We start from the raw sequence: 16,546 nt of genomic DNA, 5'->3' as shown, positions 1-16,546 counted from the left end.
TGAGTTAGGAAGGATGCTTGTATCTTTGTATGGGTGTATTGAAACACCATACAACGTGTAATTGATAACTTCACCATGCTTAAACCGAACCATACAGCATGATCCAGAAATGTGTCAAATCTGGAGACAACTGTTGCCATTTAAATACACTTCCTAGTTATAGTTAACATTGAAACCGTACATAGTTTGATATTCAATGTCTGCTTTTTTTGACCCATCTACCAATAGATGCCCTTCTTTGCGAGGCATTGGAAAACCTCCCTGGTCTTTGTGGTTGAATCTGTGTTTGAAATTCACTGTTCGACTGATGGTCCTTACAGATAATTGTATGTGTGGGGTACAGAGATGAGGTAGTCATTAAAAAATCATGTTAAACACTATTTTTGCACACAGAGTGAGTCTATGCAACTTATTATGGGGCGGCAGCGTAGCCTAGTGGTTAGAGCGTAGGACTAGTAACCAAAAGGTTGCTAGTTTGAATCCCTGAGCTGACAAGGTACAAGTCTGTTATTCTGCCCCTGAACAAGGCAGTTAACCCACTGTTCCTAGGTCATCATTGAAAATAAGAATTTGTTCTTATCTGACTTGCCTAGTTAAATAAAGGTTAAATAAAATATAAAAAATAAAAATTATGTGACTTGTTAAGTTAACTCCTGAACTTATTACCTATTGCCATAAAAGTTTTTTTTAAAATTATTTTGTAAAAATAAAAAATAAACATAATTACACTTTGACATTATGGTGTATTGTGTGTAGGCCAGTGACAAAACATCTAAATGTAAACAATTTTTAATTCAGGTTGTAAAATCAAAATGTGGATGTGAATACTTTCTGAAGGCTCTCTATCCCTTCATAGGTTTATAAGCTGCCATACGGCCCAATTTTATTCATCAACAAAGGGGGGGGGGGGGAGTTATTAGTTATGGCTAACATCTGTCCCCAGCATGGTCACCTCACATGGCCCTCTCTGGGAGCTGTCACTGGGGGTGATGACTGGTGGAAGGGGGAAGGAGGAGGAGAGAGGAGGAGGAGGGGGAGAGAGGGTGTCTAGAGCGGAGTTACCAGACTGAACCAGGAATAGGCTGGAATCACACGCTTGAACGATGGGATTTGGAAGTGATGAACAGAAATACAGGAGAAGGAGGGAGAGAGTGTGAGGTAAAGGAAAGAGAGACAATGAGAGGGGAGATGAGTTGGAGAGTGAGGAAGTGAGAGAGAGAGAGAGAGAGAAGAGAGAGAGGGAGATATATAGAGAGAGAGAAAGAGAGAGAGAGATAAAGAGCGCTCCCTTCATCTCTTCTTCTCTGTTTCTTCCTCATATTTTTCCTTTCCGTCTCGTTTTGTCGTAGATCTCTCTTGATCCCCATATCATTAATGTGTGAGGGAGGGATGAAGTAGAGAAGAGAGAAGGAGGGGGCTCTCATCTCTGTTAATGTGATGCTGTTTCAACACCGGTGCCTCCTGGTCATAACCCAAGGCTATCATTAAGACATAGAGAATCTGTGTTTTCAAAGGCACCAATAAAGCCTAGATTGTATTTAGGGAGGGGTTGGGGTATACACAGATTTAAGATACAGAATAGATGCTCTCTAGAACCAAAAATGGTTCTTTGGCTGTCTCCGTAAGAAAACCCTTTGAAGAACCCTTTTTGGTGGCAGGTAGAACCCTTTTTGGTTCCGTGTAGAAACCCTTTCCACAGGAACCAAAAAGGGTTCTACCTGGAACCAAAAAGTGTTTTCCTATAGCGAAGGCACGAGAGAACCCTTTTGGAACCCTTTTTTCTAGAGTATACAGTACTTTCAAAACAAAGGCAGCAACGTGCGACTAGGTTTAATTTTGAAAAGGGACAAGGATAAGGTTGTAATGCTCGAAGTTGGTTGTTATAGTGGCTCTGTTTTATGAGTCATTTTAAAAGCATTGTTGCTTGATAAAAGCAGTTAAATAAAGCCATTTATATGGCTTTGTTGATCCTACTTAATGTTGTTCTCCACTAGTTTCACCACATAGGTCCCCACCTCAATTTGAAAAATAATCCAGAAGCCAATTGAGCGCTGGTACACTTTACTGGTGTAGTGACTGGGAGAAATCTGGTTTGCCAGCACACACTCTTCAGATAAACATTGGTGGCAGCTGCTGCCATGGCAACACCATTGTGGTTTCCCCCTCCCTCCCACCCTGCTCCTCACTCTCCTGCCCCCCTCCCTCCCTCTCGCTCTACCACGCCCCCGTCCCTGGCTGGTCGCTACACGGTCACTGTGGACTACAGAAAACCGAGGGAGGTTGGGTAGAGAGAGCTCTGCTGGTTGAGAAGAGCGCCACTTCACTGGTTTTCACTGGAGGAAAAAAGAGACAGAAAGAAAAAGAAGAAAAGAAAGTGAGTGAGTGTAGTTGGATTGGTGGTAGAGGATGAGCGAGGACTCTCAGTCCCACTACCGGATGGAGGCTGGGGATAGGCTCAACGGGCTTGGCCAGAGGAGGAAGAGACCCAAAAAGGTAAAATAAAGATGGACAACTTGGACTGGCTGACACACCTCTGACCTGGTTAGCCTGTTAGCATTAGTGGTGGATTAGCGCTGGAGCTCCAGAGGCTGAAGGCTCCAGGGGGAGGTTGAGGTCTGTGAAGCTGGCTACTTGGATGCTGGTGTGCAGTGCTCACCGCTCTGAGGAGGCTGCAGGTGCAGTTAGGAGTGTGTGTGTGTGTGTTGGGGGTTAGTTGTTTTGGATATTGGAAAAGCATCATTGGTGGGCTTGATTTGTGATGATGGGTGTGTGGCTGATCTTTACAGAATAAACACTGTTGGAGAAGTGCTGATAAGGGTTTTCTCTTAATTTTCTCTCTCTCTCTCTCTCTTTCTCTCTCTCTTTCTCTCTCTCGTGTTGTTGTGCACACCTTTGTCAGGGTGGAGACTACTGTCACAAACTGACATGGGTGGGTCCCTGGTCTTTGTGTGTGTGTGTGTGTGTGTGTGTGTGTGTGTGTGTGTGTGTGTGTGTGTGTGTGTGTGTGTGTGTGTGTGTGTGTGTGTGTGTGTTTGACTGAGATCATCTAGATATTATTTTGCTTCCATAAGAACCTGCTTCCAAGTGTTCCTCTTTTCAAATAATAATAATATTATCATAATAATAAAATAATATAATAATAATATTATGATTTTTTTTTACAATAATAATATTAATAATCTAATAATAGTAATACTATAATCATAATAATATACTAATACTATTATTATTAATAATAATAACATAATATAATAATACAACATTATAATAATAATATAATAATATTAATAATATAATAATATACTAATACTAGTATTAATAATAATAATAATACTATAATAATATTATAATAATTAATTGAATCTCTCTCTCTCTCTTACATTGTCTGAGCAAGTGAAATAGATAATAAACAAATGAAATAAAGTGAAATATAAAATGTACAGTAAACATTACACTCACAAAATTTCCAAAAGAATAAAGACATTTCAAATGTCATATTATGTCTATATACAGTGTTGTAGTGATGTGCAGATAGTTAAATTACAAAAGGGAAAATACAATGGTGTTTGTTCTTCAGTGGTTGCCCTTTTCTTGTGGCAACAGGTCACAAATAATCCTGCTGGGATTGCACACTGTGGTATTTCACCCAGTAGATATGGGAGTTGATCAAAATTGGATTTGTTTTCAAATTCTTTGTGGGTCTGTAATATGAGGGAAATATGTGTCGCTAATATGGTCATACATTTGGCAGGAGGTTAGGAAGTGCAGCTCAGTTTCCACCTCATTTTGTGGGCAGTGTGCACATAGGCTGTCTTCTCTTTCTCAATAGCAAGGCTATGCTCAGAGTCTGTACATAGTCAAAGATTTCCTTAAGTTTGGGTCAGTCACAGTGGTTTTGTTTTCTCATGATTTGGTTGGGTCCAATTGTGTTGCTGTCCCAGGGACCAGCTTGCTTAGGGGCCAGCTTGCTTAGGGGGCTCTTCTCCAGGTTTATTTCTCTGTAGGTGATGGCTTTGTTATGGAAGGTTTGGGAATCACTTCCGTTTAGATGGTTGTAGAATTTAACAGCTCTTGATTTTGATAATTAGCGGGTATTGGTCTAATTCTGCTCTGCATGCATTATTTTGTGTTTTATGTTGTACACAGAGGATATTTTTGCAGAATTCAGCATGGTGAGTCTCAATTTGGTGTTTGTCCAATTTTGTGAATTCTTGGTTGGTGAGCGGACCCCAGACCTCACAACCATAAAGGGCAATGGGTTCTTTAATCTATAACTGATTTAAGTATTTTTAGCCAGATCCTAATTGGTATACCGAATTTTATGTTCGTTTTGATGGCATAGAAGGCTCTTTTTGCCTTGTCTCTCAGATCGTTCACAGCTTTGTGGACGTTACCTGTGGCGCTGTTTAGGCCGAGGTATGTATAGTTTTTTGTGTGCTCTAGGGCACCGGTGTCTAAATAGAATTTGTATTCGTGGTCCTGGCAACTGGGCCTTTTTTGGAACACCATTATTTTGGTCTTACTGAGATTTATTGTCAGGGCCCAGGTCTGACAGAATCTGTGCGGAAGATCTAGGTGCTGCTGTAGGCCTCCTTGGTTGGTGAAAGAAGCATCAGATCATCAGCAAACAGTAGACATTTGACTTCAGATTCTCGTAGGCTGTTCTAGTGTAACGACTGTCGTAGCGAGGGGACCAAAGCGCAGCGTGTTGAGTGCTCATAATTACTTTTTATTTTAACACAGAACACTAAAGAAAATAACAAAAGTGAAACCGATCAGCTCACAGTTCTGTCAGGTACATAGACTAAACAGAATACAACTACCCACAATACAGGTGGGGGAAAAAAAAACCCTACTTAAGTATGATCTCTAATTAGAGACAACGAGGACCAGCTGCCTCTAATTGGAGATCATCCCAAAAAACAACAACATAGAAATAGAAAACTAGAACTAGACATAGATATAGAAAACATAGAAAAACACAAAACACCCCCTGTCATGCCCTGACCTACTCTACCATAGAAAATAACATCTTACTATGGTCAGGACGTGACATCTAGTGCCCTCGCCAATTCGTTGATATAGATGTTGAAGAGGGTGGGGCTTAAGCTGCATCGATGTCTCACCCCCTGGCCCTGTGGAAAGAAATGTGTATTTTTTGCCTTTTTTAACCGCGCACTTGTTTGTGTACATGGATTTTATTGTATTGTATGTTTTTCCCCCAACACCACTTTCCATAAATTTGTGTAGCAGGCCCTAATGCCACTTTCAGTGGAACGCTTTTTTTAAATCAACAAAGCATGAGAAGACTTTGACTTTGTTTTGTTTTGTTTGTTTGGCAATTAGGTTGTGCAGGGTGAATACATGGTCTGTCGTATGGTAATTTGGTAAAAAGACAATATGACATTTGCTCGGTACATTGTTTTCCCTGAGGAAATGTACAAGTCTGCTGTTAATGATAATGCAGAGGATTTTCCCAAGGTTGCTGTTGACGCATATCCCACAGTAGTTATTGGGGTCAAATTTGTCTCCACTTTTGTGGATTGGGGTGATCAGTCCTTGGTTCCAAATATTGGGCAATATGCCAGAGCTGAGGATGATGTTAATGAGTTTAAGTATAGCCAATTGGAATTTGCTGTCTGTATATTTTATCATTTAATGTAGGATACCATCAACACCACAGGCCTTTTTGGGTTGGAGGGTTTGTATTTTGTCCTTTAGTTCATTTAATGTAATTGGAGAATCCAGTGGGTTCTGGTAGTCTTTAATAGTTGATTCTAAGATTTGTATTTGATCATGTATATGTTTTTGCTGTTTTCTCTTTGTTATAGAGTCAAAAGTTTGGAGAAGTCGTTTATCCTCCCCGTTTTGGATAGATAACTCTTCGTGTTGTTGTTTGTTTAGAGTTTTCCAATTTTCCCAGAAGTGGTTACATTCTATGGATTCTTCATTTAAATTGAGCTGATTTCTGACGTGCTGTTCCTTCTTTTTCTGTGGTGTATTTCTGTATTGTTTTAGTGATTCACCATCGTGAAGGCGTAGGCTCAGATTTTCTGGGTCTCTATGTTTTTGGGTGGATAGCTTTCTCAATTTATTTCTTAGGTGTTTGCATTCTTCATCAAACCATTTGTCATTGTTGTTCATTTTCTTAGATTGTCTGCTTGAAATGTTTAGATTTGATAGGGAAGCTGAGAGGTCAAATATACTGTTTAGGTTTTCTACTGCCAAGTTGACACCTTCACTATTACAGTGAAACATTTTGTCCAGGAAGTTGTCTAAAAGGAATTGAATTTGTTGTTGCCTAATTGTTTTTTGGTAGGTTTCCACACTACTTTCCTTCCATCTATATCGTTTCTTAATATTATTCAGTTCCTTTGGCTTTGATGCCTCATGATTGAGTATTGCTCTGTTCAAGTAGAGTGTGATTTTGCTGTGATCTGATAGGGGTGTCAGTGGATTGACTGTGAACGCTCTAAGAGACTGGGTTGAGGTCAGTCTCTCTCTCTCTCCCTCGCTCTCTTCTCTCCATCTCTGCCATATCTCAGGCTTATACTCATAGGCTAGAGGATGGACTTCAACATGTATTAAATATTAATCTTCTTGTTAAGTGTAGGGGATGAAAAAAGACAAATCAATGGAGATTTAGGTGAAGCCGATGTTATGAGATGCTAAGATGTAGCACTTTTTAAAGAGCTACATGGATTTTATGTAGAAGTGGAAAAGGGTGGTGATGGAATCACATTAACGCTGAATGTACAACATTGAGTTCCAGGTTTTTTTCCCTTCTTTGTGGAACTCTGGATACCAGTTGGGAGATTAGGAATCAATGTTTGAATTATTGATACACTCCCTCGCCCTTGCCTCCCCTCAATCCCCTCCCCCTATATATCTCTCCCTCCCTCTCTCCATCCCTCCCTCCCAGCGGTACCTTTGTGCAGAACCAGTGACCGAGTAATGGGTCTATCAGATTGTTGATCTGTGCTGTCTGACTCTCCTAATCGCAGGGCAATTGACTCAGAGGGAGGCTGTCTGCTTATAGACTGATACAATCCTGCAGTTATAATGTGTTACAGTGCTCAGCCCCACGGAAACACACACACACACAGAGACACACACACAGAGACACACACACAGAGACACACACACACACACACACACACACACACAGACACAGACACAGACACACACAGACACACACACACACACACACACACAGAGATCAGAAGTTGACATCATTAAAGTTATAACAGTTGTATAGCACAACAGTATGGTGAGTTGTTGGCTCTCTAATCTCAGCCTTTCATTTTTACTGTTAAGTCTTCACTTTCTGATTCATTTCCTGTCTTTGAAATAATACCCTGGTTGGTCTAAAAGCCCTGAGAACTGTACTTTCCAGTAACACACACACACACCCTTTTCAAGATGAAAGAGACAGTTAATCTGTTTGCTGATGAAGGGGGTGTCATTTTCTGATGAATAAAGTGTGATCTCTTGTTCTGGCTGCTGTCCTGCAGTTCAAGGGCGTCTCCAGTACTGCGGTGTCGTTGTATTGTTACAGTGGAAAGAAACAAATACTCTGGGATTTTCACCTCTGTTTGTCCCTGACACTCATATGCTTGTTGTATGATCAGGATTATGATTAGAAAAAGAATCTCTGTTTTCAACAGGGTAGCTAGCAAGCTAACGCTGTGATTTCCAGTCTCTATCACTCTGTCTCCTCCTACTCTTTCTGATCGGCTTGGCAATCATAATCAAGTAAATGTTACACGTCTAACATTTCCCTTCACAAAATCTCATCATAAAACGATATAACTAAGACCTGAGGAAATACATAAATAATGAATGAACATGGTCTAATTAGCTACCTGATGAGAACTTCATTCCCCCCCCCCCCCCCCCCCACGCTATCCTATTGGATCAGCCTCACCAGCCATCCAGGTGCAGCAAGACATTAGCAGACGTAGCCTCGAGGCATCATCACTGTGAAAGTAACTGTGCAGGGAAAATCTCAATTTGAAAAGTTCATATTCTGTTAACTCATACCCAAATAATGTTGTTGACTCGTCCTATACTAGAAGGTGGAAAGTGAGATATTCGACTCCCGTGGTTGGAAGGTGGAAAGTGAGATATTCGACTCCCCTGGTTGGAAGGTGGAAAGTGAGATATTTGACTCCCAAGGTTGGAAGGTGGAAAGTGCGATATTACAGAGTCTGTGCTGCACTTCACAGACGCTGTGATTGCTAGCTGCTGGTCAATCCTAATAGGAGAAGAGGCATCGACCGCCCTCGCAGAATTACTGGGCCGCTTGAGTGTCCTCTTTGATTTGCGTCGGAATAACTCTCCAGACAAATTGGCAGCGTTTAACAGAGGATGGGCCTTCAGAAGTAAGTGCCTTCAGGTGTTCTGGTTCACCGCTCATCATCACCAGTTAAAAGGAGTGGAGAGAAAGTTCTGTTTTAAGTCTGTATGTGCTCGTCATGTTCAATAGTCTCCAACTCCACATCCTTACTGCCTCCATTCTAAAGGACAACACAATATGATTATGTTCCGCTGGCTGAGGTGAGCACCCGTGTGTGTGTGTGTGTGTGTGTGTGTGTGTGTGTGTGTGTGTGTGTGTGTGTGTGTGTGTGTGTGTGTGTGTGTGTGTGTGTGTGTGTGTGTGTGTGTGTGTGAGTGCGTGCGTGCGTGAGTGCGTGCGTGCGTGCGTGCGTGCGTGCGTGCGTGCGTGCGTGCGTGCGTGCGTGCGTGCGTGCGTGCGTGCGTGCGTTTGGGTGTGGTACCTCATCTGTCTGTCTGGAATAATCTCTTGTTCAATAAAATGAGAGACAAGGCCAGACGGGTGAGGGGGGCTAGCAGTATCCCCGCCCTGCTCTCTCTCCATCTCCCTCTCTCCTTCTCGCCCTCTCTCACTAGCAACTCTCCATCTCACCTTTCACTCTCTCCTCTCACTCTCTCCCTCTCACTGTCTCCCTCTCACTGTCTCCCTCTCTCCTCTCCCTCTCTCCTTCTCTCACTCTCTCCTTCTCTCCTTCTCGCCTTCCTCCACAAACATCCCACATCCCTATATCTATTGTCTCGATATGCAGAGGTGAAGAAAGCAGAGAGGGAGAAAGAAAAAGAAAGAAAAAACAGACACATATCAGAGAACAGATAGAGATGCGATGGAGAGAAAGAAAGAGAGGGAGCCATTGGGATGGGGAGGGTCTCAACTCTCTGTTTACTCTCTGTCTGCTTGGTGGCCAGGCTGTGTGGTGAGGAGCTGGTGGGTCTGGAGGTAGAACATAAACATAAATATCTCTCTGCTCCATAGACTACTCGAAGACTGAGGCCATCATAGCAGTCTATTACTGAGAAGTGTTTCTCCATACTATTTATATAGGCTCCAAGTTAAATCCCCATCATCATATGTAATGAACTGTGATCGACCCCACGCTATAGTGGACACACTGAACAATGCGTTATGACCCCGGGCTCTGTGCTGAGTGGTCTACTGTTGACAGAAGCTCAGTCGTAAATGGCACCCTATTCCCTATATAGTGCACTACTCCAGGGCTCGTAGCACCCTATTCCCTATATAGTGCACTACTCCAGGGCCCGTAGCACCCTATTCCCTATATAGTGCACTACTCCAGGGCCCGTAGCACCCTATTCCCTATATAGTGCACTACTCCAGGGCCCGTAGCACCCCATTCCCTATATAGTGCACTACTCCAGGGCTCGTAGCACCCTATTCCCTATATAGTGCACTACTCCAGGGCCCGTAGCACCCTATTCCCTATATAGTGCACTACTCCAGGGCCCGTAGCACCCCATTCCCTATATAGTGCACTACTCCAGGGCCCATAGTACACTATTCCCAAAATATAGTACACTACTACACTGTGAATCAAAAGTAGTGCACTATGTAGGGAATAGTGTACCACTGGTGACGCAAGCAGAAAATGACATCCATAAAGCTACTCTAGTGTGCTATAGAGGAAAGTGCTTACACTGACCCTAATGAACACTTTGCCTTCCTCCTGAATATGTTGCTGACAGAGAACAGTCAGCCAAGGGTTAATTATGGATGAGGCGATCTATCCATTAGTAATGCCTTGGGACTCATTCCAGGGGTGCTGCTCCGGATCGATTGAGGCTCTCTGGTTCAGGTGACGTCAGGTGTTTTGCACTTTACAGTGTTTTGGCAGCAGCAACTGGGAGGTACTGGTTAAAATGCTGAGGACGGCAAGAGTGCTAAGACCGGTTTGTGTCCTTGAAGGTGAACATGATTTGGTTGTGATTATATGGTTTCCCAAGCTCTTATGAAGCTCTTATGAAGCACTTATGAAGCCCTTACCAAGCTATAGTGTATTCGGAAAGTATTCAGACCCCTTGACTTTTTCCACATTTTGTTACGTTGAAGCCTAATTCTAAAATGTATTAAATTATTTTTTTTCCCTCATCAATCTACACACAATACCCCATAATGACAAAGCAAAAACAGGTTTATGTTTGCTAATTTCTTAAAAATATAAAACTGAAATATTACATTTACATAAGTATTCAGACCCTTTACTCAGTGCTTTGTTGACACACCTTTGGCAGCAATTACAGCCTCGAGTCTTATTAGGTATGATTATACAAGCTTGGCACACCTGTATTTGGGGAGTTTCTCCCATTGATCAGGTTCAAGTCCAGGCTCTGGCTGGGCCACGCAAGGCTGTGCTCTTAGGGGTCGTTGTCCTGTTGGAAGGTGAACCTTTGTCCTTGTCTGAGGTCCTGAGTGCTCTGGAGCAGGTTTTCATCAACGATCTCACTGTACATTGCTCCGTTCATCTTTGCCTCGCTCCTGACTAGTCTCCAAGTCCCTGCCGCTGAAAAACATCCCCACAGATGCTTCCACCACCATGCTTCACCGTAGGGATGATGCCAGGTTTCCTCCAGATGTGACGCTTGGCATTCAGGCAAAATAGTTCAATCTTGGTTTCATCAGACAAGAGAATCTTGTTTCTCATGGTCTGAGAGTCTTTAGGTGCCTTTTAGCAAACTCCAAGCGGGCTGTCATGTGCCTTTTACTGAGGATTGGCTTCCGTCTGGCCACTCTACCGTAAAGGCCTGATTGGTGGAGTGCTGCAGAGATGGTTGTCCTTCTGGAAGGTTCTCCCATCTCCACAGAGGAACTCCAGAACTCTGTCAGAGTGACCATCGGGTTCTTGGTCACCTCCCTGACCAACGTCCTTCTGCCCCGATTGCGCAGCGGCCAGCTCAAGGAAGAGTCTTGGTGGCTTCAAACTTCTTCCGTTTAAGAATGATGGAGGCCACTGTGTTCTTGGGGACCTTCAATGTTGCAGAACTTTTTTGGTACCCTTCCCCAGATCTGTGCCTTGACACAATCCTGTCTCTGTGCTCTACGGACAATTCCTTCGACCCTCATGGCTTGGTTTTTTCTCTGACATGCACTGTCAACTGTGGGACCTTATATAGACAGGTGTGTGCCTTTCCAAATCATGTCCAATGAATTGAATTTACCACAGGTGGACTCCAATCAAGTTGTAGAAACTTATCAAGGATGGAAACATCAATGGAAACATGATGCACCTGAGCTCAATTTCGAGTCTCATAGAAAAGGAGCTGAATACTTATGTAAATAAGGTATTTGTGTTTTTATTTTTAATACATTTGCAAACATTTCTAAAAACCTATTTTTGCTTTGTCATTACAAAATGTGGAAAAAGGGAAGGGGTCTGAATACTTTCCGAAGGCACTGTATGTTTTCAGAGGTTTGGATGTGTGTGTGCGTGTGTTTGTTTATGTGTGTGTGGGCATGCATTCCTTAATGTATTTGTGTGGTTATTGGTACATTAATTTGTTCATGCGTGTGTGTGTATTGCTTTCTCTCTCTCTCTCTCTCTCCCTCTCTCTCACCCCCTCTATCTTTCTCTCTCCCCCCTCTCTTCCCCCCTTCTCTCTCTCTCTCTCTCTCTCTCTCTCTCGCTCTCTCTCTCCCCACTCTATTAATTTATTTCTCTCTACCTCTCTCTCTCTCTTTCTCTCTCTCCCCCTCTCTTTCTCCCTCCCTCTCTCATTATCCCCCTACCCACTCTCTCTTGCTACCTCCCCATCTCTCTTAATCTCTTTATCCCTTTGTTTTCTCCATCTTCTATTCATATCTTTATCCCTCTGTTTTGCCCTCCCCATCGAGTCTCCACTCTGTTTGTCTTGTTATTATTGGACCTGTGGCACATTTCTTTTCGTCACATCTTTCCCTTTCCAGATAGTTCCATCAGGAGTAGTGATAAGTTCCTCAGGAGGGACGATGCTCCGCTCATATAACTAACACTTGGTGGAAGGATATGGAGAAAATAAGTCAACAATACTGTAACGGCTGTCGTTGAAATGAGACCAAGGTGCAGCGGAGGATGTGTTCATCTTGAAAGGTTTTAATGACCGAATGAACACTATACAAAAAAGAAACCAAAAGAACGACCAGCAACAGTTCTGTCAGGAACAAACTCTAAACAGAAAACATTCACCCACAAACCCCAAAGGAAAAACAGGCTGCCTATGTATGACTCTCAATCAGCAACAACGATCTACACCTGTTCCTGATTGAGAGCCATACACGGCCGAAACAAAGAAAACCACTAACATAGAAAAATAAACCTAGAACGCCCACCCATGTCACACCCTGGCCTAACCAAAAATAGAGAACAAAAAACCCTCTCTATGGCCAGGGCGTTACAGTACCCCCCCCAAAGGTGCGGACTCCGGCCACAAAACCTGACTCTAAAGGGGAGGGTCCGGGTGGGCCTTCTTACGGCGGCGGCTCTGGTGCGGGACGTGGACCCCGCTCCCCCCTCAGCGTAGCCCACTTAGGTGGCGTCCCTGGCTGCGCCCGGCTGGCGGGCGACCCTGGCTGCGCCCGGCTGGCGGGCGACCCTGGCTGCGCCCGGCTGGCGGGCGACCCTGGCTGCGCCCGGCTGGCGGGCGACCCTGGCGGCTCCGGACAGGCGGGCGGCTCTGGCGGCTCCGGACTGCCGGGCGGCTCTGGCGGCTCCGGACTGGCGGGCGGCTCTGGCGGCTCTGGCCCAGGATTCACCAGGCTGGGGAGACATGCAGGAGGCCTGGCGGGCGACTCTGGTGGCTCCGGACAGGTGGGCGGCTCTGGCAGCTCCGGACTGCCGGGCGGCTCTGGCGGCTCCGGACTGGCGGGCAGCTCTGGCGGCTCCGGACTGGCGGGCGGCTCCGGCGGCTCTGGCCCAGGATTCACCAGGCTGGGGAGACATGCAGGAGGCCTGGCTCTGGGCGCAGGCACAGGACTCACCAGGCTGAGGAGACCCACAGGAGGCCGGGTCTGAGGAGGAGGCACAGGATGTACCAGGATGGGGAGACCCACTGGAGGCCTGGTCCTGGGAGGAGGCACAGGATAGACCAGGCTGGAGAGACCCCCTGGAGGCCTGGTCCTGGGAGGAGGCACAGGATAGACCAGGCTGGAGAGACCCCCTGGAGGCCTGGTCCTGGGAGGAGGCACAGGATAGACCAGGCTGGAGAGACCCACTGGAGGCCTGGTCCGAGGAGGTGGCACAGGATAAACCGGGCTGTGGGGGAGCACGAGTTCTAGGCTTGCCACCCAGGCTGAATGCCCACTCTTGCCCGGCACGGGCGGAGCGCAGGCATAGGACGAACTGAGCCCTCCCAGCGCCCCGGAGACACAGTGCGCAGAGCCGGCGCAGGATAGCCTGGACCGAAACAGCGCACTGGAGACCAGACGCGCTGAGCTGGCACAATCCGTCCTGGCTCGATGCCCACACTCGCACCAACATAGAAAAAGAAACCTAGAACGCCCACCCATGTCACACCCTGGCCTAACCAAAAATAGAGAACAAAAAACCCTCTCTATGGCCAGGGCGTTACAGATACGAGGCAAATGGCTCGACTCAAATGTCATTTAATTGAGTATATTTCACCGATTGTTGTTCTCTCTCTCCTAGAGCTGGAAACTGAGTTGATTAAGATTGCTTAAAGTCACATCATGGGGTAAGATGAAATGAATCATGTTACTGTTATGGTTGCTTTAGCCTCTGACCCATAATGCACTCTCTCACTCACTCACTCACTCACTCACTCACTCACTCACTCACTCACTCACTCACTCACTCACTCACTCACTCACTCACTCACTCACTCACTCACTCACAAACACACAGACACACAGACACAGATACACTCATTACCATTTCAAGATGTTGTGTCTATGTGGCTTACACAATCAGAATCATGAATCATGGAAGCATCCCATTACAGTTTTTTAAAATCGCTAGGACCCATTTCTAAATTTCAAACCTCTTCACACAGTGAACACAACAGCAGTCTATGTGGGCTAAACTGTGGATCATTTTTCATTGCTTTGACACAAAATTCATTCAATGACTACATTTTACAAATTTCATGAATTCTTTTCTCACTCAGACACAACCACCACCAAAACTCTATGTACCTACAGGCCAATTTGCATTTACATTGTCTTTTCAAAACTGTTCAACTTAAGTTCAAAACCTAACATAACACAACATTGAATAAGACAGCAATTTGCTACATTTCTACAGTAATACCGTAGTGAAATATACTGCTCAAAAAATTAAAGGGAACACTTAAACAACACATCCTAGATCTGAATGAAATAAATAATCTTATTAAATACTTTTTTCTTTACATAGTTGAATGTGCTGACAACAAAATCACACAAAAATAATCAATGGAAATCCAATTTATCAACCCATGGAGGTCTGGATTTGGAGTCACACTCAAAATTAAAGTGGAAAACCACACTATAGGCTGATCCAACTTTGATGTAATGTCCTTAAAACAAGTCAAAATGAGGCTCAGTAGTGTGTGTGGCCTCCACGTGCCTGTATGACCTCCCTACAACGCCTGGGCATGCTCCTGGTGAGGTGGCGGATGGTCTCCTGAGGGATCTCGTCCCAGACCTGGACTAAAGCATCCGCCAACTCCTGGACAGTCTGTGGTGCAACGTGGCGTTGGTGGATGGAGCGAGACATGATGTCCCAGATGTGCTCAATTGGATTCAGGTCTGGGGAACGGGCGGGCCAGTCCATAGCATCAATGCCTTCCTCTTGCAGGAACTGCTGACACACTCCAGCCACATGAGGTCTAGCATTGTCTTGCATTAGGAGGAACCCAGGGCCAACCGCACCAGCATATGGTCTCACAAGAGGTCTGAGGATCTCATCTCGGTACCTAATGGCAGTCAGGCTACCTCTGGCGAGCACATGGAGGGCTGTTCGGCCCCCCAAAGAAATGCCACCCCACACCATGACTGACCCAACGCCAAACCGGTCATGCTGGAGGATGTTGCAGGCAGCAGAACGTTCTCCACGGCGTCTCCAGACTCTGTCACGTCTGTCACGTGCTCAGTGTGAACCTGCTTTCATCTGTGAAGAGCACAGGGCGCCAGTGGCGAATTTGCCAATCTTGATGTTCTCTGGTAAATGCCAAACGTCCTGCACGGTGTTGGGCTGTAAGCACAACCCCCACCTGTGGACGTCGGGCCCTCATACCACCCTCATGGAGTCTGTTTCTGTTTCTGACCGTTTGAGCAGACACATGCACATTTGTGGCCTGCTGGAGGTCATTTTGCAGGGCTCTGGCAGTGCTTCTCCTGCTCCTCCTTGCACAAAGGTAGAGGTAGCGGTCCTGCTGCTGGGTTGTTGCCCTCCTACGGCCTCCTCCACGTCTCCTGATGTACTGGCCTGTCTCCTGGTAGTGCCTCCATGCTCTGGACACTACGCTGACAGACACAGCAAACCTTCTTGCCACAGCTCGCATTGATGTGCCATCCTGGATGAGCTGCACTACCTGAGCCACTTGTGTGGGTTGTAGACTCCGTCTCATGCTACCACTAGAGTGAAATCACCGCCAGCATTCAAAAGTGACCAAAACATCAGCCAGGAAGCATAGGAACTGAGAAGTGGTCTGTGGTCCCCACCTGCAGAACCACTCCTTTATTGGGGGTGTCTTGCTAATTGCCTATAATTTCCACCTGTTGTCTATTCCATTTGCACAACAGCATGTGAAATTTATTGTCAATCAGTGTTGCTTCCTAAGTGGACAGTTTGATTTCACAGAAGTGTGATTGACTTGGAGTTACATTGTGTTGTTTAAGTGTTCCCTTTATTTTTTTGAGCAGTGTATATTCCACATCTAAAAAATGAAATACTATTAAAACAATTAGACCAACCACCGCTGATTCCCATTGTAGCTGAACACCTGCCCAGGTGTTAGTCTTTCAATTACATTACCATCTATACAAAAGGGGACATCTGAGGAATAATGCTGTAGTGTAATGTAAACATGGACCCAGGCAGAGATAGAGAAGTGGCTGACAGAGGAAGAAGAGTGGCTGGGAGAGGGAGAGAGAGGGGAGTACGTATGCATGGTGGAAGAAGGCAGAGGAAGAAGAGTGGCTGGGAGAGGGAGAGAGAGGGGAGTACGTATGTGTGGTGGAAGAAGGCAGAGGAAGAAGAGTGGCTGGGAGAGGGAGAGAGAG

General features: G+C 45.2%; 1 protein-coding gene across 2 annotated transcripts in view; it reads left to right on the top strand.

The window, feature by feature from the left end:
* Nucleotides 1-16,546, top strand: part of ank2b (ankyrin 2b, neuronal) — a 328,402-nt gene that overhangs the window by 99,339 nt on the left and 212,517 nt on the right. The window contains exon 1 of one of the 2 annotated variants that reach the window (XM_082977375.1): nucleotides 2,236-2,493. The exons of the other annotated variant lie outside the window; for it this stretch is intronic. Coding sequence (XP_082833501.1) covers nucleotides 2,407-2,493 — 87 coding nt within the window. The 5' untranslated portion in view covers nucleotides 2,236-2,406. Of the gene's footprint in view, nucleotides 1-2,235; nucleotides 2,494-16,546 lie in introns of those variants that run through there. 2 annotated transcript variants of the gene reach the window in all.

The sequence above is a fragment of the Salmo salar genome, chromosome 07 (assembly GCF_965601325.2).
Source record: "Salmo salar chromosome 07, fSalSal1, whole genome shotgun sequence".
NCBI classification, from domain to species: Eukaryota; Metazoa; Chordata; class Actinopteri; order Salmoniformes; family Salmonidae; genus Salmo; species Salmo salar.
Note: the sequence above shows the minus strand (reverse complement) of the source record. Positions and strands in the feature narration are given on the sequence as shown.